General features: G+C 40.2%; 1 protein-coding gene across 1 annotated transcript; it reads right to left on the bottom strand.

Moving 5' to 3' along the window:
• Positions 1 to 13,721: 13,721 nt before the first annotated feature.
• On the bottom strand, positions 13,722 to 16,665 carry LOC142632456 (uncharacterized). The gene is made up of 4 exons (XM_075806853.1): positions 16,197 to 16,665; positions 15,429 to 15,815; positions 14,190 to 14,498; positions 13,722 to 14,008 (listed from the first exon to the last, which is right to left on the bottom strand). Exons 1-4 carry the CDS (start codon positions 16,663 to 16,665, stop codon positions 13,722 to 13,724), a joined length of 1,452 nt encoding a protein of 483 aa, XP_075662968.1.
• Between the last annotated feature and the right edge of the window lie 4,984 nt (positions 16,666 to 21,649).

Here is a 21,649-nt window from a genome sequence, read left to right as displayed (position 1 = left end):
TGGAGATTGACGAGGCAGCTTAAACTGCTGCTATTGACAAGAATGTTCTTAAGGAAAACCATACCGATCTTGAAGGTGCCCTGCTGACACGATTGGTGGAGACGAGGTTGCTGCTTAAGCACTTCCCTGTTCATCATATATACATACATACATACACACACACACACACACACACACACACACACACACATATATATATATATATATTTGGTGATGCCCAATGTGTTTTTAGGCCTAAAATTTTAATTTCAGAACAATTAATTGACAGAACAGTTTTTTTGACGACTATATGTTTATGCCATATATTTGTTTGTCTTACCTTTGATGATCATTTCATTTTTGCATTCACCTTTGAGTGAGCGTTTTGTTGCTTGAGCTTTGATGTGCTTTTATCACTTTGCCTTGTCAAAATTTTATGACTTAGCCATTTTTAGGTGATTTATATCCGCAAAGGAATTTATCGCTTGGCCTCGTCAGAATTTTATGACTTAGCCATTTTAGGTGATTTACATTCATTTAAGGAATTTTATTACTTGGCTTCGTCAGTGATTTACATCCACTTAAGAAATTTTATCACATAGCCATTTTTAGGTGATTTAAATCCACTTAAGTAATTTTATTACTTGGCTTCATTAGTGATTTACATCCACTTAAAGAATTTTATCCTTGGCTTCGTTGGTGATTTACATCCACTTAAGGAATTTTATCACTTAGCCACTTTTAGGTAATTTACATCCATTTAAGAAATTTTATCACTTGGCTTTGTTTGTGATTTACATCCACTTAAGGAATTTTATTGCTTTAGCGACTATTATAATATAACACCGAAATGTTTAACTTTCTATTGACTACTTCTCATTGTGCCACGTGTCTACATAAATTAAAGCCATGTATACATTTAAAAACACCAAACACTATTGATTTTTCATTTTTTCAATAGACACATTTTCAGTTAATGGGCACATTTTCATTCAATAAGCACCTTTTTTGGCTAATAGACTCTTTTTAACTTTTTGTTAACCGTTCTTTATTGCATTACATGGGTACATAAATTAATACCATGTTTAAATTTAGAAACACCGAACAGTCATGACTTTTCATTTTTCAATAGGCACTTTTTCATGCAATACATTTTCGACTAATAGACACATTTTTCAACCAATAGGCAGAATTTGGTATATCCAATATAAATGGTTATGATATTTCAATAGACACTTTTTGGGAAATCAAATTTGAAGGGTTATGACTTATGACCTTTCAATAGATGCTTTTTGGCATATATATTACAACCTATTTTATATATTCCTATATATGCAATACAAACTAGACTAGAGATGCAACCGTTATGTCTTTTATTCATTCCCACAAAAACTAATAAATAAAACAACAATGCTTTCTTCTGTCTAATTAATAAAATTTTGTGCTATTTCTTTCAATGTCTTTTATTTATTTATTTAATTTCATGCATTTTTGCTAGGTCCAATACACACTAACATATACAAAAACAAAACCTCACACATAAATAAGGGAAAGTTACACGCTACTACCCTAAACTATACACCATATTATACTTTGCATTCTAAAATTTTTTAATGCATGTTTTGCACCCTAAACTATGACACTTATTACACTTTGCACCTTGATGTTAAGTTTTTTGTTAACTTGGATGGAAATTCAAAGTTTGGGGTGTAAAGTGTAATCAGAAATATAGTTTAGGGTGATAAAGTGTAATTTATTGTTTTTGAAGGATTGAGAAAATGGGTAGTTAGGTCTTTTCACATGGTGCCATATTTTTCCATCTAAGTTTACAACAAACTTGATGTTTGAGTGCAAAGTGTAACAATGATCATTATTTAAGGTGCTAAATGTGCATTCAAAAAACAAATCGTAATCGGTTGTATAATTTAGGGTGGTAAAAGTGTAATTTCCCCTATAAATAAACTAACTCGCCTCATTCACACAAACTCATAATCCTAAAATCCCAAATACACCTAACAACTGTCTCATCCAATGAACTGCAATTTTTTATACGCTTTTCTTGATAGTATAGTAAATATTTCATAGTAGCCAAAGGGTTGTAAATATTAGGCATTTTCTCTTGAGGGGGGTGGGGGGGGGGGGGGGTTCACCATCAAATTAAAATTTAGCCAAAGGTGTGCATTCATGAGCCCATGCTCCTCACCAGCCCCGACTTAGTCCCTCATTCAATTTATCTTCTTGGTAGGTATTTTCTAATGGATAGAAATATTCTTAAAGAAACTTCCTAGTAGAATATTCTCGAAGCATCACGTTTTCCATTTGCAATGCCTTTCAATACTGCTCTATTATGCCACACCAAAGAGAGAAGACAGATTATGCTCAAACAAATCTTCATATATTTATATATAATTAGTCATTATTAATTATGAGTATTAAAGAAAATGTAGCTAACAATTATATGATAACGAGATAGAAGTTTCTACTTACAACAATTTTTTTTCAAATTAAAAAAAATATATATATTGTAAGTGCACAATTGTACCTGGACCCAAAAACAATTACGGGCTCAGGCCCAATGAGCCTTAAACAATGAAATTTGTAGAGTGTGGGCTTGAAACCTAGGTTAGAAGTATTGAGAACTTGATAACAGGCTAAAAGTTATAAACACTTGTAAATAATAAACGATAATTGCAAATAGACCTCCTCGGACGTAAGCCGAGGACTCTCCCTGTATTATTTCTCTTTCTTTCTTAAAGATTACAATTCTTAATTTTTCTTTCTTTATTTCTTTCCTCCCTCTTTTCTTTGGTGTTCATCCCCCTTAAATACTTATTTTTCTGATGCTTTATCCACGTGTTGCTCCAACCCCCTCCCCCTAGATATTTCTTTTCTTAGTGCCTTTGAATAGTGACCAGAAGTTTCAGTTCTACTGTTCAGGGATCACTTCCCCATTAATGCGGCCAGGGAGGTAGGTGCAGAGTCTTTAATGTGGAGGTGGCAGCCTTTGCTTTTGGTATTTTTCCCACACCGGTGTACCTCGAAGGCTCAGGGTTTCCCCCTTTTAACCAACAGTCCTTCCAGAATTATGCCTTGCCCTTCGTAGTGAATCTCCAAATTCTCTTGGATTTGTCCGAGGAGAAACTCACCCTCGGCTGTATCCTCGGACCCTTGGCGTATGGGCCGATTCGTAGTACTAACCAATTCTTAACTCAAGAGCAGATCGACCCTCCTTGCTAGAGTCCAAGGGCCCAAATACCCGCTTGAGTCCTTTTACTCCCACAATAGCCCCTCAAAACTCTATTTTTCAGCATCCGTGGAGAAAAATAGGGTTTTGATCCAACGAGAACTTACCCCACACGTTTTGTACATAACTTGCACGTGTGGAGACCGTTTCGCGTTCCGGAGGATGCCACTTGGCGGTTTTATTTTCAAAAACACGCGAATTTATTACCGTAAGTTACACCTTGTCCCCCACGTTCAACGGTGAGATGAGCATCCAACGGCCCTTGTTACTCCATGAAAATTTGGGCGGGACAAATGTAATTTCGAGGCCGCTTCCCGCACGCTGTGACGCTTCGGGAACCTGCGCCTTCATTTATTTCTTCAGAGGCTAATCCCATCAAAACATCAGTAATCACCTTTTGTCTGCACGAATCCGTGGAAATTCGCATAACTTCAAATCTGTAAGTTCCTATTATCTTTCCTCAACCCATTCTCCTCGGATCCTGTTCTCGGCTCCCCTTCTAACCGTCCTCCCTCTTAGAACTTAGTCTTTCGTTCCTTTCTAATGGGAAAATTTAAGTGTCTAGTTGATACCGCTGCTAGGATGGAGGGTTTTAGAGCTAAATACCACATTCCCAGCGACGTAGGTTTAAAATACTGCCCGGCGGAAGCTGTGGCCGGTTCTAGGAAAACCAGAGAGGTCATTATCCCAATGGTCACCTTCGTAGAAGGTGGGATGACCCTCCCAATGAAACCCGTAACCAAGGAGTATCTCCGCAACCACCGATTGTGCCCCAATCAGTGCGCTCCCAACATTTTTAGGGTCTTAGGAAGTGTCAATATTCTAAACAAGCAGGTCAGTCTGAACCTCACTTGGCATGATGTCGTCTTTATGTACAAATGCCACAAACTCACTAGAGTAGGTTATTACATCAAATCCCGCTCTAGCGTAGTTAGGTTAATCTCCTGTTTGCCCATGTCCAATAAAGGCATGAAGGATGACTACCTCATCGTCTCTGGCAACTGGCACGACGGCCCTCACTGTCCAGTTGAGTGGGGAGATCCAGGTGCGACACCTTAGGATTTAACTTCCCACCCCATAACTCCCTCTATCATCTAGGAATATGCATTTGCAGTTACTTGAGCGTCTAACTTTAATTTATTATATGTTCTACGAATCTGACCATGTTTGTTTATTTGGATGTCTTTCTTCGCAGATAAGTAAAACGTGCGCCCACGCTTAAGCCACTGCAACGTTGCAGATTTGAATCGAGTGCTACACTCTGAGGTGTTCGTCAATGCAGACTTACAACTTAGGGCGGCTCATTTGATTCTAGGGTACGACCCTATCTCCTCGGACTTCTAGGAGATCGAGAACGCAATAATCGCGGGTGACCGAAGGCGTAGGAGGATTCACGTAGCCCGACCCCACTTCTTGGCTGACCACGACATTCCTGACGCTCCTCACACCGTATTGTACACACAGCCCATAGCGGCAATCCCCCTCGCCACGCACTCTCAGGCAATTGCTGTCCCGGAGGAGCAAGTGTCTTCTTCGAACACGTTGGACGAGGAGATAGAACATTTTCAGCTCGAGGACGCCCCACGACCTCGCGGAAACCAGTTCGTTGTTCTTTCCGACGAGGAAGAAGAAACAGCCGAGGCCTCTCGGATCGCGGGTCTAGTGATAGCGCGTCCAGAAGACAGCTCCATTGAAGAAGAGATGGACGAGCTGAAGGACCTTATGACCACGAGAGGCGCACGAGTGGCAAAGAAAGGAACGAGGGGGTCCCAAGTTCCCCCGGCTTTACCACCACCTCCCCCTCCTCTAGCCGACCCCAAGCCTCCGGCCGAAGATCCCAAGAAGAAAAGGAAGGCAGAGGCCGAGGGGGCTGGTGGTGAAAAGCAAAAGAAAATAAAACAGCCCGCGCCGGCCCAGCAGCAGAAATTGGACAAGGGCAAAGGGCGCGCCCGCTTAGTTGAAAGCGGGGAGATCAAAAACGTGGCCGAGGTGCGCCGAGCACCAGCTACCTGGTCTCCTGACTTGAGACTGGACGACGCACCCATTCCCTGCCACTCCAGCATTAGGACAGTCCAACAAGGCCGCGCCCACCATTTGGCCGAGGTGTTGGAACGCCCTCTTTTGCTGCCCAAGGATATGGAAACCTTGGAGAAGATGGGCCAGCCTCAATTATTCCTTTCATTAAAAAGGGGTTTAGCTCCGATAAGTTCCATCTCACACTTGTACCCTAGATTCATTTGTAGACACTTTACCATGTCTAACCTCCTAACATTTTTGCAGTCCATTCAAGAAGTTTTTGCGGCCGAGAAGATTGTGGAGGACTATCGGAAACGAACTGGAATGGAGCAAGAGCTAAGGCAGGAGACAGAAAGGTCCCTAGACCAAGCCTTAGCAAAAAACGGGAGGATCACATCGCAGCTGGCCGACCTGAAAAGAGAAAGGGATGGCGCCGAGGCCAGCTTAAAGACGATGAAAACCCAAGTGGAGGGGCAGCGTAAGCTTCTTCGTCAAAAGGACGACGAGCTCTCTCTAGCCCAACGGGCACGCTCCGACTTGGAGAAGGAGCTTACGCGGTTGAAGGAGGAGGCTCGCACCCACAAGCAAGCACTAGAGGCCGCGAAGAAGGCCAACTATCAGGAGGGGGTGACCAGAACGCAAGAACAGCTGACAGAGGCTTTTGCGGCCTTGTGCCAAGAGTACTGTCAGCAGGTCTAGGGAGAGGCCATGAATGCAACAGAGGTTCCTCAAGCTTCCGAGCTGAGGAAGCCCGAGAACATCTGGCTTCCCTTAGACATACAGGAAATTGAAGACCCTCCTATTGTTGCCTCTCCTGCCCTTCCTCCTGTGGTGCACGAACTTGTTTCTGATCCTACAGAACCTGAAGGTTCCCATAAAGAGAAGGATGAGTGTGGTGGTGCAGAGAATGAGCAAATTCAAAACGTGGAGCCCCTCATTCCTTCAACAGACAAAGGGAAGCAAGTCTTGTCTACCTTTGAGCTGGAATTGAAGAGCACTGAGGCTGGCAGCAGTTCCCTCCAAGACCCCCCTCCCCTAGCTTAGGGCCTAGTATAGAAACTTTTTGTACTCCCCCCTTTTTTGATGTATATAATTAATGAAGAACGGTTTTATTCAACTTTCATTCATGTTGTATTTGTTCTACTTTATTCTTTTTGTGCTTGTCATGAAAGTTCTCACTAATAAATAGTTAAAGGGAGAACAGAATAAATAAGTCTAACTCCACCAATCAAACAACTATAATTTCAAAATGGTCGTATAACTTAGTTTGGATATTAAAAAATTCCTTAGTTAGCAAACTCACATGATGGTTAAACCTTTGTAATCTGAGGTATTGCTTTTAGTAGGATGTAAGGTCCGAGGACCATTCCTTACAAAAATTTGTTTTACACTTAAAGATATAGAACTTAGGATCCAAATTAATGAATGGTAAGATACTAATTTCCACAAAACATGTGATAAGAATAAGAACAGTGACAAGATATTAAGAATAGTAACTTCAAATGTTAATTTCCCCAAAGTAGGAGGTCTGAGGACCCGGCATAACTAAGGTTCTGTTTAACGAATGACAAGATATCAATTTTCGCAAGGTTTGTGGTCCGAGGACTACACTTAACCAAGTTTCTGTTTGACTCTTAAGAATAGTAACTTCAAATGTTAATTTCCCAAAAGTAGGAGGTCCGAGGACCCGGCATAACTAAGGTTCTGTTTAACAAATGACAAGATATCAATTTCCACAAGGTTTGTGGTCCGAGGACTACACTTAACCAAGTTTCTGTTTGACTCTTAAGAATAGTAACTTCAAATGTTAATTTTCCCAAAGTAGGAGGTCCGAGGACCCGGCATAACTAAGGTTTTGTTTAACAAATGACAAGATATCAATTTTCACAAGGTTTGTGGTCCGAGGACTACACTTAACCAAGTTTCTGTTTGACTCTTAAGAATAATAACTTCAAATATTAATTTCCCCAAAGTAGGAGGTCCGAGGACCCGGCATAACTAAGATTCTATTTAACAAATGACAAGATATCAATTTTCACAAGGTTTGTGGTCCGAGGACTACACTTAACCAAGTTTCTGTTTGACTCTTAAGAATAGTAATTGCAAGCCCTTGAGGTATTTATTACTTTGAACTACTAACTAACAAAAGCACATTTTATTAATAATAATACCTTCGAAGGTTATTTACATTCCATGGGAGTGGTAAAATTCTTTCATCTAGGTTAGCTAACCGATACGTCCCTATGCCCGCTACTGAAACAATGCGATAGGGGCCTTCCCAGTTTGGTCCTAGCTTACCCCAAGCTGGGTTCTTAGAAGTGCCCACAACTTTTCTTAGTACGAGATCCCCAGGCACGAGTGGTCTTAGCTTCACATAGGCATCATATCCCCGTTTAAGTTTCTGTTGATAATAAGCCATTTGGACCATAGCTGCCTCGCGTCGTTCCTCGAGTAAATCAAGACCTTTCTCCAGGAGGCCATCGTTATTCTCCGGACTAAAAGTACTTGTATTCAGGGTGGAAAATCCAGATTCCAGAGGTATCACCGCCTCGGCTCCATAAGTCATAGAGAATGGCGTTTCTCCCGTGGACCTGTGCGATGTAGTCCGATACGTCCACAGAACATGTGGAAGCTCTTCTACCCATCTGCCCTTCGCATCGTCCAACCTTTTCTTTAGCCCACTGAATATGACCTTATTAACGGCCTCGGCTTGCCCATTTCCCTAAGGATAAGCTGGGGTGGAGTATCTATTTATGATGCCCATGTCACCACAATATTTCCTAAAAGCCTTGCTGTCGAATTGAACGCCATTGTCTAAAATAAGTGTGTGTGGTATACCGAATCTAGTGACGATGTTTTTCTAGACAAATTTCTTGGAATCAACGTCTCTGATATTTGCTAAGGGCTCGGCCTCAACCCATTTAGTGAAATAGTCTGTCCCCACGAGAAGCCATCTTTTGTTTCCTGCAGCCCTCGGAAATGGCCCCACTATGTCCAATCCCCACTGTGCAAAAAGCCAAGGACTGGAGAGAGGATTTAGAGCCCCTCCAGGTTGATGAATATTAGGGGCGAACCTCTGGCATTGATCACACTTTCGAGCATAATCCTGAGCCTCCCTCTGCATATTGGGCCACCAATAACCCTGAGTCAGAGCTCTGTGGGCTAAGGATCTTCCCCCGGTGTGGCTCCCACAAATCCCTTCATGCAGTTCTTCCAGAAGTGCTTCCGTTGATTCAGGGTGCACACACAACAAGTACAGTCCTGAGAAGGATTGTTTATACAGTTTCTGGTCCTCAGACAACCAGAAACGTGGCGCCTTTCGACGTATCTTTTCTGCTTCAGACTTGTCCTCAGGAAGGATGTCATGCTTAAGAAAAGATATAACCAGGTCAATCCAACTAGGTTCAGGCCTTATCAAATGAATGCGAACTGTGTTGACAACAGTAAGAGTTGGCTCTAGTAAATCCTCCACGAGGATAATCCTGGGCAAGTCCTGAGCCAAAGACGTTGCTAACGTAGCCAAAGAATCTGCATGGGTGTTTTCACTCCTAGAAATGTGAGCTAAAACGAAGGAGTCAAATTCAGCTTGCTGACGCTTGACCTGGGCCAAATATTCTTGCATTCTTGGGTCCCTAGCCTCCATGGTCCCCGTGACTTGGCCGACCACTAACTGAGAGTCCGAGAACACATGAATTTCCTTTCCACCCATCCTATGTACCATCTTCATGCCCACCAAGACTGCTTCATGCTCGGCCTCATTATTAGTAGCCGAGAACGCCAATCTCAAAGATTTTTTGAAGAAAATTTCCTTAGGGGACATCAGGACAAGTCCAACATCAGACCCTCTCTGATTAGCTGCCCCATCCACATACACTTTCCAAGTTGGAGGTAATGCAGCTGTGATCACACCAACTGATTTTTGATCCATGTGTGCCTCTTTCAGAGTTTCTTCTAGAAATGGTTCGGTAAACTCTGCCACCAAGTCAGCGAGGACTTGGCCCTTCACCAAGGTGCGAGGCCTGTATTTAACGTCAAAGGCTCCCAAAATGGTCCCCCACTTTGCCACCCTGCCAGAGTAATCGGCGTTGCGTAACATCGCCTTGAGAGGCAATTGGGTCAAAACCACCACAGTGTGAGACTGGAAATAATGAGGAAGCTTGCGCGTGGCATGAACTATGGCCAGAAGTGCTTTCCCCAAGAGTAGATAGCGCACCTCGGCCTCATTTAAAGACTTACTAACATAGTAGACCGGTCTTTGCACCCCGCTTTCATCCCTTATAAGGACCAAGCTGACCGCGTGGATGGCCACTGCCAGATAAGCAAACAAAACCTCGTCCGCCTCGGGGCGAGATAAAATGGGTGGCCGAGAAAGATATTGCTTAAGCTGTTGGAAGGCTAACACGTAGTCCTCCGTCCATTGAAACCCCTTCCATTTATTCAACAATTGGAAGAAAGGATGGCATCGGTCAGCTGACCGAGAAATGAACCTATTCAATGCGGCAATCATTTCGGTTAATTTCTGGATTTCTTTCGGGTTCTGAGGCGGCTACAAATCCTGGATAGCCTTGACCTGTGCTGGGTTCACCTCTATGCCCCTATGAGTAATCATATATCCCAAGAACTTTCCAGACCCCACGCCAAAAGAGCACTTTGAGGCGTTAAGGCGCAGCTTGTACTTTCTTAGCATCTGGAAGGTGTCGGCCAGATCTTTCACGTGTGAAGGTATTGTTTTACTCTTCACCACCCTATCATCCACATATACTTCAATGGTCTTCCCCAGTTGCTGTTCGAACATTCTGGTCATCATTCTTTGGTAAGTAGCCCCAGCATTCTTCAACCTAAATGGCATGACCTTATAGTGGTATTTCCCCGTTGGAGTAATGAAAGTAGTCTTCTCTTGATCCTCCAACACCAAGGGAATCTGATGGTAACCCTGGAAGGCGTCCAAAAAACTCATCCGAGAATGTCCGACAGTGGCATCCACCAGTTGATCAATATGCGGCATTGGGAACGAATCATTGGGGCAGGCCTTGTTCGAATCTGTGAAGTCCACACATACTCTCCACGTTCCATTCTTCTTTTTAACCACAACCATATGCGCCAACCATTCGGGGTAGAAAACTTCTTTAATAGCCCCAGCCCTCTTGAGTTTGAGCACCTCTTCCTTCACGGCCTCGAAATGTTTTTTGGAAGAATGCCGAGGTGGCTGCCTTCTCGGAACAATAGCAGGGTTGACATTTAAATGATGACAAATGAAACTCGGGTCCACGCCGGGAGCCTCATAAGGGTCCCACGCAAAAACATCAATATTGTCCTTCAGAAATTCCAACAACTCCATCTTCTCTTGGTGTGGCAAACGTATGCCAACTTGGAAGAACCTCTCTGGGTCATCCGCTATCAAAAAATTCTCCAACTCCTCACAAACAGCCTCCTCTCCTGTCTCCGCTACAGGTGCATCCGGAGCTGTTAATTGCTATGACTCTTGGATGGGCAAAGCTGATAACTCGGCTTCTGTCTGATGAAGCACCGCGGCCGATATGCATTGCCTGGCCATCAATTGGCTGCCGAGAATTTCCTCAACATATTCCCCAAAGGGGAACTTAACCTTAACATGCAAGGTAGAGGAGACGGCTCCCAGAGCGTGTAACCATGGCCTGGCGAGGATGGCTATATATGGGGAGTACGCGTCGACCACAATGAAATCCACCTCAACCGTTTCTGAGCCGGATTGAACGGGCAAACGAATCTGTCCCTTCGGCACAACGGCCCTTCCTTCGAAGCTTATGAGTGGCGAGTCATAAGGAGTAAGATCTTCCAGCTTCAACCTTAGCCCCTTAAATAAATTAGGGTACATGATATCTGTACCGCTGTCCTGATCAATCATCACTCTCTTCACATCATAACTCTCTATCCTGAGAGTGACCACAAGAGCATCGTCATGGGGTTGAATGGTACCAACCTTATCCTCCTCCGAAAATCCCAAGATGGGTAAGGTCACCTTCAACCTCTTCGGCCTGCAGCCTGGCTCCTCGGCCTGAGAATGGGAAACCGCCATCACCCTAGTAGGACCTGAGCCAGTCCTGCCAAGTGCAATGAAGATAACGTTAATTGTTCCCAATGCCGGCCGAGATGGATTATTCTTCTGATTGTTCGAGCCAGATTGACTGCCCTGTCCACCAGGTTGACACAAGTGCTGCTTTAGTTTTCCTTCACTGATCAGCTACTCCAAGTGGTTCCAAAGGGTCCGACAGTTCTCGGTAGTGTGGCCCACGTCCTGATGGTACTGACAAAAGAGGTTCTGATTCCTCTTCGCAGGGTCTCCTGCCATCTTACTAGGCCACCTGAAGAAGGGCTCCTTACGAACTTTCTCCAGTAATTGGTGTACTGGTTCTCGGAACACAGTGTTCACGGCCTGAGTTGCTGTCGAGCCGAATTGACCAACATAATCTCTCCTCGGCTTGTTGTTGTGGTATCTGTCCGACCTGAAATCCCTTCTCTCCTGCAGGATAACCTTCTCCTTACCCTTTCCTTGCTGCTGGTCTTCCTCCACTCTTTTGTACTCGTCAATACGGTCCATGAGGCGACGTACGCTATGGACGGGCTTCTTGGTCAAAGACTTTCTCAAGTCGTGGTTAGTAGGAAAACCTACCTTAAAGGTATTGAGCGCCACCTCATCGAAATCACCATCTATTTCATTAAACATCTCCCAGTACCGGTCGGAATATGCTTTCAACGTCTCCCCTTCCCTCATGGTCATGGATAACAGCGAGTCTAATGGCCGAGGCACTCTGCTACACGTAATAAACCGCGAAGCGAATGCTCTAGTAAGCTCCCCGAACGAACCTACAGACCCCGCTTTAAGGTCGTTGAACCACCTCATAGCAACAGGTCCCAAGCTAGAGGGGAAAACTTTACACATCAGGGTCTCGTTATGAGAGTGCACCGCCATCCTTTGGTTAAAGTGACTCACGTGCTTCACTGGATCAGTTTGGCCATTGTAGATGGTAAAGGTGGGCTGGGTAAACCTTTTGGGAAGCCCCCCTTTCTCAATCCTCCGTGAAAATGGGGATTTGGAGAGTTGGTGCAACGCCCGACTCATAGCATCGTTCCCTAAGCCCCTAAAAGGAAGCTTCTTGCGTCTGCGAGCTGGCTGGTCGTCCTCCTCACAAGGGGACATTGTGCTGGGGGGTGAGCATGACCTTGAACTATAAGTACCTCCTCGGACCTCCTCTGAGGAAGGATTAGATGAGGACGGTGAAGACCTACGTCTGGCACGGTGTAGCTTCCTCTTCAAACGATTGATCTCCTTCTGCATGGCTTTAGCACCATCCTCGTGGGTGGTGCTACCACCGCCATGAGTATGGCTAGCCCTAGGGTATTCTGTATGAACACTTCCCTCATGATCCCTTCGACACTCAAGACGCTCGAAAAGATCCTCCGGTTGTGATCCCTGTGATTCTGCATAGTGAGAACCTAGGCCTGCCATAGTATCCCAACTCCTTCTAGATTAGATTTCCCACAGACGGCGCCAATTGTAAGTGCACAATTGTACCTGGACTCAAAGACAACTATGGGCTTAGGCCTAATGAGCCTTAAACAATGAAATTTGTAGAGTGTGGGCTTGAAACCTAGGTTAGAAGTACTGAGAACTTGATAACAGGCTAAAAGTTATAAACACTTGTAAATAATAAACGATAATTGCAAATAGACCTCCTCGGACGTAAGCCGAGGACTCTCCCTGTATTATTTCTCTTTCTTTTTTAAAGATTACAATTCTTAATTTTTCTTTCTTTGTTTCTTTCCTCCCTCTTTTCTTTGGCGTTCATCCCCCTTAAATACTTCCTTTTCTGATGCTTTATTCACGTGTTGCTCCAACCCCCTCCCCCCTAGATATTTCTTTTCTTAGTGCCTTTGAATAGTGACCAGAAGTTTCAGTTCTACTGTTCAGGGGTCACTTCCGCATTAATGCGGCCAGGGAGGTAGGTGCAGAGTCTTTAATGTGGAGGTGGCAGCCTTTGCTTTTGGTATTTTTTCCACACCGGTGTACCTCGAAGGCTCAGGGTTTCCCCCTTTTAACCAACAGTCCTTCCAGAATTCTGCCTTGCCCTTCGTAGTGAATCTCCAAATTCTCTTGGATCTGTCCGAGGAGAAACTCACCCTCGGCTGTATCCTCGAACCCTCGGCGTATGGGCCGATTCGTAGTACTAACCAATTCTTAACTCAAAAGCAGATCGGCCCTCCTTGATAGAGCCCAAAGGCCCAAATACCCGCTTGAGTCCTTTTACTCCCACATATATATTCTTGCGAGAATATTATTAGTTAGTGGGTTTTATAAGCCAGCATATGTTAATCTATAGATTTCGATAGAATTAGTGAGAGTCCATGTGGTTGAGATGTAGAAAATTGTAAAGATGAAAAATATAGGAGTGATAAAAAAAAAAAAAAGCCAAATAAAGCAAAAAAATATTTAGTTGTTCATCATTTATGTTTTGTAAAAATGACGGAAAAGTCGAAGCGCTATATAAACCTCCTCTTTCAAAATGGCATGGAGAAAGACATTACTAACATCAAGCTGCCTCAATTCCCAACCATTGTTCACTACCAAGGCCAAAAGAAATCTCACAGTAGCAGGTTTCACCACAGGGTTGAAGGTCTCATCATAGTCAAGACCATATTGTTGAAGATAACCCCTAGCCACTAACCTGACTTTATACCTAGCAATAGAGCCATCAGCATGCCTTTTCAATTTGTAAACCCACTTACGTGTGACTAAATTCTTATTAGCAGGCAAAGGAACCAAGCACCAAGTTAGTTTTTTGTTTCTGAAGGGACTGAAATTCAAAGTCCATGGCAGCCACCCATTGAGGATATTTAGCAGTAATAGCATAGGAAGGAGGTTCAGTTACTGGATAGTCGTGTTGAACTATGAGAGCTTTAGGCTTTTATATACCATGTTTAGATCTTGTAATGATAGGATGAGAATTGTGAGAAATAAGATTGGAAGAAGAAGAAGGAGAAGCAGAACTAGAAATAGTATTAGAAGAGGGAACAGAAAGAGAAGGAACAACGGAATTAGAAGGAGTGGAAAGGGAAGAAGGAAGACTAGAAGGAGGTAGAACCATAGGAATAGGAGTAGAAGCCTGAAACAAAGAAGGTAAGAGTGAAGAAGTGAGGTCCAAAGAAGTGGAAGAAGGACTAGAATCAGAAGTGGATATAGGATCAGATGTGGAGATAGAACCAACAACATCAAAAGAAGAATCTGATGTGGAATTGGGAAACCAAAAAAAGAAAGTAGTGTTAAAAGGAGTATTAGGATTATTAGAAAAAGAAGAGTGAGCAAAAGGGAACAAAGATTCATTGAACAAAGCATAACAGGCAATGTAAATCTTATTGCAAGTAGGATTAAGACCTATGTAGCCCTTTGATAGTGGAGGGTAACCTAGGAAAATACATTCTTGAGACCTTGGTTGAAGCTTGTTCTTATTATATGGCCTAAGATAAGGATAGCAAGCACAACCAAAGGCCTTAAGAGCTTGAAGTGGAGGTGGTTTAGAATACAATTGTTCTCAGGGTGATTTGAAATTCAATACAGAAGAAGGTAATCTGTTAATATGAAAAACAGCTGTAGCAAAAGCATAAGACCAGTAATTATAAGGTAAATGGGACCTATAGAGGAGTGAAAGACCTGTTTCAACAATATGCTTATGCTTCCTTTCAGACACACCATTCTGTGAAGGAGAATGAGGGCAAGAAGTTTAATGTGAAATACCATTGGAAGACTAAAAACCTTGAAAGGCAGAATTGGTATACTCAAAACCATTATCTGTCCTAAGCACTTTAAGTTTAGTGGAAAACAGATTCTCACAAGTGCCTTAAAATGCTTAAACACGGATAAGATCTCATGCTTATGCTTGAGTAGAAATAACCAAGTAAATCTAGTGTAATCATCCACAAAGATTACATAATAGGAAAAATCAAGAACAAAAGATAAGGAGCTGGTCCTATACATCACTATGAACCAAATCAAGTACAAAAGTAGATACAATAGGAGATTTAGTCAAAGGGTACTTATGCATCTTAGCACTTATACAATATTCACAAGAAGAACAACAATCTTCAATTTGAGACAAAGAAACAAACTGAAAGAAAGGCTTAAGTGCAAGATATTAAAGCCTAGAACTAGGATGACCAAGCTTGTAATGCCAAAGCAGAAGAGTGTCAGACTTGAGAGAGTGAGAAGCTGACACAATGGAGGTAGATTTGAAAGCAGTGGAAGAGGAGAGTGCGGAAGATGATGGAATTGGATATACACCATCCTTACTCAACCCTTTGTAGAGGATCTTCCCCGAAGGAAAATCCTGAATTAAGAACTTGTGAGCATCAAAATAACAAAAGGCATTATTTTGGAGACACAACTTATGAACATATAAGAGATTAGAAGCAAGATCAGGAACTCTAAGGATATTATTAAGCCTAAAGTTATGAGTAGAAGTCTTAAGCTCACCATGACCAACATGAGTAACTGGAAGCTCCTGTCCATTGCCCACTGTAACAGTTTCATTGCCCACAACAGGTTCTTGATGAAGAGATAATTAAGACAAATTGGGAGTAACATGGTCTAAACAACTTGTGTCTATTAGCCAACCATTGCGGCCCTATACTTCAGAAGAATTAGAAACCATTGAAGCCAATGTAGCAGGTGGATGCCTCCCTTAGTATGCAAAGTCCATCCTATAATAACAATCAAGAGCTGAATGACCACCTTTACCACAAATTTGACAAGATGGCCTGTTAGATTGAGGCTGACCTGGAGGACCTTGAAACCCTTGTGGCTTAGAAGACTACCCTGGATTATTAGAAGTATTTAATCCACCATTTTTATGGTTGAAACCAGTGTGAGGATTGTAATTTCCTCTTCCACCTCTTCCTCTCTGATTAGAGTATCTACCACCACTACCTCTTTGGTTAGAAAAACCATGACTCTGAGACTGAAAATTCACATTCACAGACATTGTAGGAGAAGGAACATTATTGGATCTTTTCTTGATCACTCTCTCCTCTGCATTAAGCAGAGTATTCAACTCTTCAACAAATAAAACATCACTACAAGTCCTAATTGCAGAACTAAAAGAGTCATATTTTGAGGGCAAACCGTCAAGAGCAATATGAAGAAGCTCTTCATCATCCAAAAAAACAGAAACATCAACCAATTTATCCCTAATCTGCTTAATATTTTGGAAATAGCCATCAATTGTATCAATACCTTTCTTCACTGCACTCAGCTCATTTCGAAGACTTATGACATGAGACCTAGACACTGAGGCAAACCTCTTTTCCAACACTTTCCACACTCCCTCAGCAGATTTTTGCCCAACTGTAAGAGCAAGAATAGAAGGAGACAAAGTGGAATTGATAAAAGTGAACATTGCTTGTTCACGATTCTTCCAAGAAATGAAACTAGGGTTAATCTCAGTAGTGAGATTACCAGAAGAATCCTTTAGAAAACCAAATATTTCAACAAAAAAAGAAAAGTGCTAAAGGACTTTAAGAGATTGACTAAATTGGAGAAATTGGTGTATGGATAGAAGCTTATACTATTTACGTTCAAATGGGAAAATACTGTTTATCTTAAACGTTGGCCAAAATGAGCTTTTGCCTTTCTTTTAAAAAATCCAGCAAAATACCCTATGTTTGAAACAAATTAGGGAAATGACCCTGTTTTGAAACTCGTTTTTCTAAAAATCGAGTTCCAAATGTAAAACTCGATTTTTGGAACATCAAGTTATAGTGAACGTGGACTTTGAATTTTTTTTTTTTTTTTTGGGTACTTGAGTATCATGTGAAGTACTTAAGTTCTTGGAACTCGAGTTCCATGAACTCGAATACTTTACATGGTACTCAAATTCATAGAACTTGAGTACCAATTTTTTTTTATATAGAATTTTTCATTTTGTTATAACTCAATTGTCCAAAAATCGAGTTTAAAATTGAAACTTGATTTTCTAGAAAAAAAGTTTCAAAACAGGGGCATTTCCCTAATTAGTTTCAAATATGGGGCATTTTGCTGAAAAGTTTTGGCGAAAGGGGGAAATGCCCCTTTTCTCCCTAAAACATTCTCACAATACATAGTTTATGAAACTACATACACTTAAGCTCGATAGATGCTAGCTGTCGAGCTTCAATGACAGGCACTTCTTCAGCTTGTTTCTTGGACAGACTTGCATGGCTTTAACACTTGATCTTGAAACCTTGTTTCTTGAAGTATTAAAAATATCTTAGATCTATCCAAATACAAGTAAAATGTGTTTTATCAAAGGATTAGCCAATTACATAAAATAATAACGTATGTTCCTAACAAGTGAACCACCTATGTCCTAACAATTTTTTAAAATTCTAACATCAACTTCATTGGAACTAAGTGGTGAAAATTTTAAATGAATCTTTCCAAGTTCCACTTCCACCACTAATGGTCTAGAAGGATATTTTTTAGGATCCTTGGAGATTTGGAAGGACACTCATTGGAAGTTCATGCTTCAACATTAGAACCCAAAAGTGTACTATTTTATGAATTACTGTCTTCATTTTATTTTTTTAAGAATGAGTCAAATGTACTGAACATGCCCATGAACCTAGATTTATCAAATTATATTATCACTCATTAAATAAAATGACTGAGATTTAAAAAAAATATTAAAAACATACTAATAGTCCAAAGATTGCTAAATAAAAGGCAAACAATCTTCAAATGTCAACACATAAAAAAATTTAATAAGCAACAACTAAATACATGTTAATATAGTAGTATATACTTTATATAATATATTATTTATTATTATAATAAATAATATATTATAAGGAATAAAAAAAGAAAGCAATGAAAAGTAAAGTAAAAAAAATCAAAACAAAGCAAACAGTACCTAGTAAAGAGTTAAAAATAATGGATATCAGGGTATATATAAAGCCAGTCAGCTATAGGGCATAGATAAAGCACTGCTGTACAGTTAGGGGACCTAGCGATGAGGGTCCCGTGGCATAAACAAAAGCTTCAATCTTTCACCTATGACTTATGTACAAAAAAAAAGTGAGGCAAACACACACAGAGACACAAAGAGAGAGAGGGAGAGAGAGAGAGAGAGAGAGAGAGAGTTACCTGTGTTGGGAAAAATGTTTTTGCAATTGTGTGGGAGACTTGGTAGTGCGGCACATTAACAAAGTTTCTAACTTTTCAAATTTTCTATTGTTGTGTACAAGTAAGTTCTATATGTGTTGGGATGAAGATTATAATTTTTTTCCCTTTTATTTGTTAAGGTAATTGTTAAATACCTATGTGTTCATTGTGAAGATGCTAAATGTTTAATTATTGTAATTTGTTGACATATGTATTTATGGATTGTATTTTATTGAAATGAAAATTATGTTTATTTTAGACTTTTGTTTTTTGTACATGATAGAAATTCTACTCTAGCCTAAGCTAAGTGTATATGTGTGTGAAACTCCCTTTTAGAGACTTGAACCCCAGCTCTTACACCCCACACCCTACAAGCACTTAATACTTGTGGAGTGACCATCATGCTAAGGGTGTGCGGTGATAGACTTTTTTAAATATATATGCATATTATCAAGTATCGGGGGCCAAAATGATAAGGTAATTTAAAAATTTTCAAATTATTTAGGATATTTCCAAATTAATTTTTTTCAAAAATTGTGGAGGTCCCAGACCCCCTTCAGTCCTCAAGTGGTACACCATTGCTACTAAATCACTTTTTTACTCATTTATTAAAAATAATTTGTCATCTTAACCATGATTTTAAAAATCGGACCAAATTGGCCAATTCAATTATGAATCAATTACTACATTTAAAATGAACAAATAAAAAGAAATACATTTATTCATTATCAAACAAATTTATGGCAAAGTTTAGCAATGAACACAAATTTTAGCTAACAAATTAGTGTATTGGTTTGATAATAAATAATAATTATTATGAATTAATATTTTTTTTTTTTTAGGATTAATTGTAATCCATCCAAGAAAAGAAATACATTCACTTTTTTTTTTATATATAAATTTAATAGTTACAACTAGAGGGGAGATTTGAACCCTAGATTCTCAAATTGAAACACCAGAAAATACGAGCTATCAAGGCTTTTGGTTATTTATTATAAATTTTCAACTTATCATAAGGAGATCGCCATATGTTTAAATTCTAAAAATGAAATATATTAATTTTGTTACAATCTTTCAACTTACCGTATTAAAATTATAGGCTTTGTTTTCTTTATGAAGAAGAAAAAACAATTTCACATGAGATATCCAAGATTGACATTATATAAGAACAAAAAGTTTTTATTATTTGCAAACATTGAGAGCCTTTGTAATACAATGGAGTCCCTCAAGGTTTTTTTTTCTCGTAATATTCACGCTTCTCTCTCTATCTTATGCTTATAATGATTTTGATTCCCTAAATTATGAGATCAAGAGAATAGTTCCTGAAGCCCAAATCCTATCAAGTCTCCTGGAACACCCCCGGTAGAGTATCCTATTGTTTCTAATGATTTTGGTTCTTTAAATTATGAGATCAAAAGGAGAGTTCCTAGTGGTCCAGATCCTATACAGTCTCCAGGATCACCCCCTGTAGAACATCCTATTGTTTCTAATGATTTTGGTTCTTTAAATTATGAGATCAAAAGGACAGTTCCAAAGGGCCCAGATCCTATCAAGTCTCCTGAAACACCCCCTGTAGAACATCCTATTGTTTCTAATGATTTCAATTCTTTAAATTATGAGATCAAAAGGACAGTTCCAAAGGGCCCAGATCCTATCAAGTCTCCTGGAACACCCCCTGTAGAACATCCTATTGTTTCTAATGATTTCGGTTCTTTAAATTATGAGATTAAAAGGACAGTTCCAAAGGGCCCAAATCCTATCAAGTCTCCGGAACTCCCCCTGTAGAATGTCCTATTTTTTCCAATGATTTCGGTTCTTTATATTATGAGATCAAAAGGACAGTTCCAAAGGGCCCAGATCCTATCAAGTCTCCTGGAACACCCCCTTTAGAACATCCTATTGTTTCTAATGATTTTGGTTCTTTCAATTATGAGATCAAAAGGACAGTTCCAAAGGGCCCAGATCCTATCAAGTCTCTCACAACACCCCCTGTGGAACATCCTTTAGGTCCTAGTGGCACAGTGTCTCTCGAGTCACGCCTTTGAAAATATATCAATATGTTGCCATGATGCTCTAAGATTTAGGTCACTTTAATTTGCTTCATGGAATTTCAGGCTAGGAATGGAGAGAGACTTTCATTCCAAACAATGTTAGTGTACATATTACCTACTATGCAAATAAATTATAATTATTTCTACTTATTTCTAGGCATTTTGCCATAGAACATGGATGTTACATCAATGAGCGATAACAATAAAGTGACTATGTTGTTTAAATATTCTATGATTTTTCTTTGTTCTTTCAACCTTTTAAAAATTTTCAAATTATTTAGGATATTTCCAAATTAATTTTTTTCAAAAATTTTGGAGGTCCCAGGCCCTCTTCAATCCTCAAGTTGTACACCATTGCTGCTAAATCACTTTTTTACTCATTTATTAAAAATAATTTGTCATCTTAACCATGATTTTAAAAACCAGACCAAATTGGCCAATTCAATTGGAAACTAAAGTTCCACCGATTCAATCAAGAACTAAACCTTAATCCGCTCTGATTCTCTTAAAAAACCAAAAATTCAAAAAACACATCAAAAATTGAAAACAATCAGTTCAACTTCAATCATTGAAATGCCAAAACATAGTCACTTTTGACAAAACTAAGACATTTAAAGTCTCAAACCCAATGCTTCTTACATTAATTTTTGTCCTTTCTCCCTCGGGTAATTATAAATGCGTACTTCCTCTTCTCACATAACTATGCGTCACACTAATTAAATTTATGGTAAGACCGACAATTCATGTGAGAGGGTGGAGTATGCATATATGGTACCCCGGAGTATTTAATAATTTTCCTTCTCCCTTTGGGTTTATGTAGTATCAGAGAACAAATCCATTTATTCTTTCTCGTACCAAAGAAATATCAAATATAAACACCCTAAAAAACTCACAAAAATGATGCATATATGTTTGCAGAGAGAGAGAGAGAGAGAGAGAGAGAGAGAGAGAGAGAGAGAGAGATGAGTGCTCTATGTTAGATTATTTAATGCTAAAATTCGACATGCACTAAAAAATAAATATTAAAAATCTACGACTTCAACATTTCGTTAGTACACATAAGATTCAAATTAAATGGATGTTGATAAAAGGACAGAATTGAAATGTTACCAAAAGTTTAAAGACAAAGAAATGAATTTTGAAAGTTTAGGGATGAAAAAACAAAGAAGCCAAATAATAATAATAATAATA

The sequence above is a fragment of the Castanea sativa genome, chromosome 4 (genome assembly GCF_040712315.1).
Source record: "Castanea sativa cultivar Marrone di Chiusa Pesio chromosome 4, ASM4071231v1".
NCBI classification, from domain to species: domain Eukaryota; kingdom Viridiplantae; phylum Streptophyta; class Magnoliopsida; order Fagales; family Fagaceae; genus Castanea; species Castanea sativa.
Note: the sequence above shows the minus strand (reverse complement) of the source record. Positions and strands in the feature narration are given on the sequence as shown.

Bases quoted from the DNA above. Each gene is read 5' to 3' on its own strand.
- LOC142632456 (XM_075806853.1), bottom strand. From the start codon at position 16,665: ATGTTCACTTTTATCAATTCCACTTTGTCTCCTTCTATTCTTGCTCTT. The intron at 15,816-16,196 runs GTAGTGGTGGTA...CTCTTCATCAAG, and splicing joins TGGTTTTTCTAACCAAAGAG to AACCTGTTGTGGGCAATGAA. The intron at 14,009-14,189 runs GTATATAAAAGC...ATAAGAATTTAG, and splicing joins CATTACAAGATCTAAACATG to TCACACGTAAGTGGGTTTAC.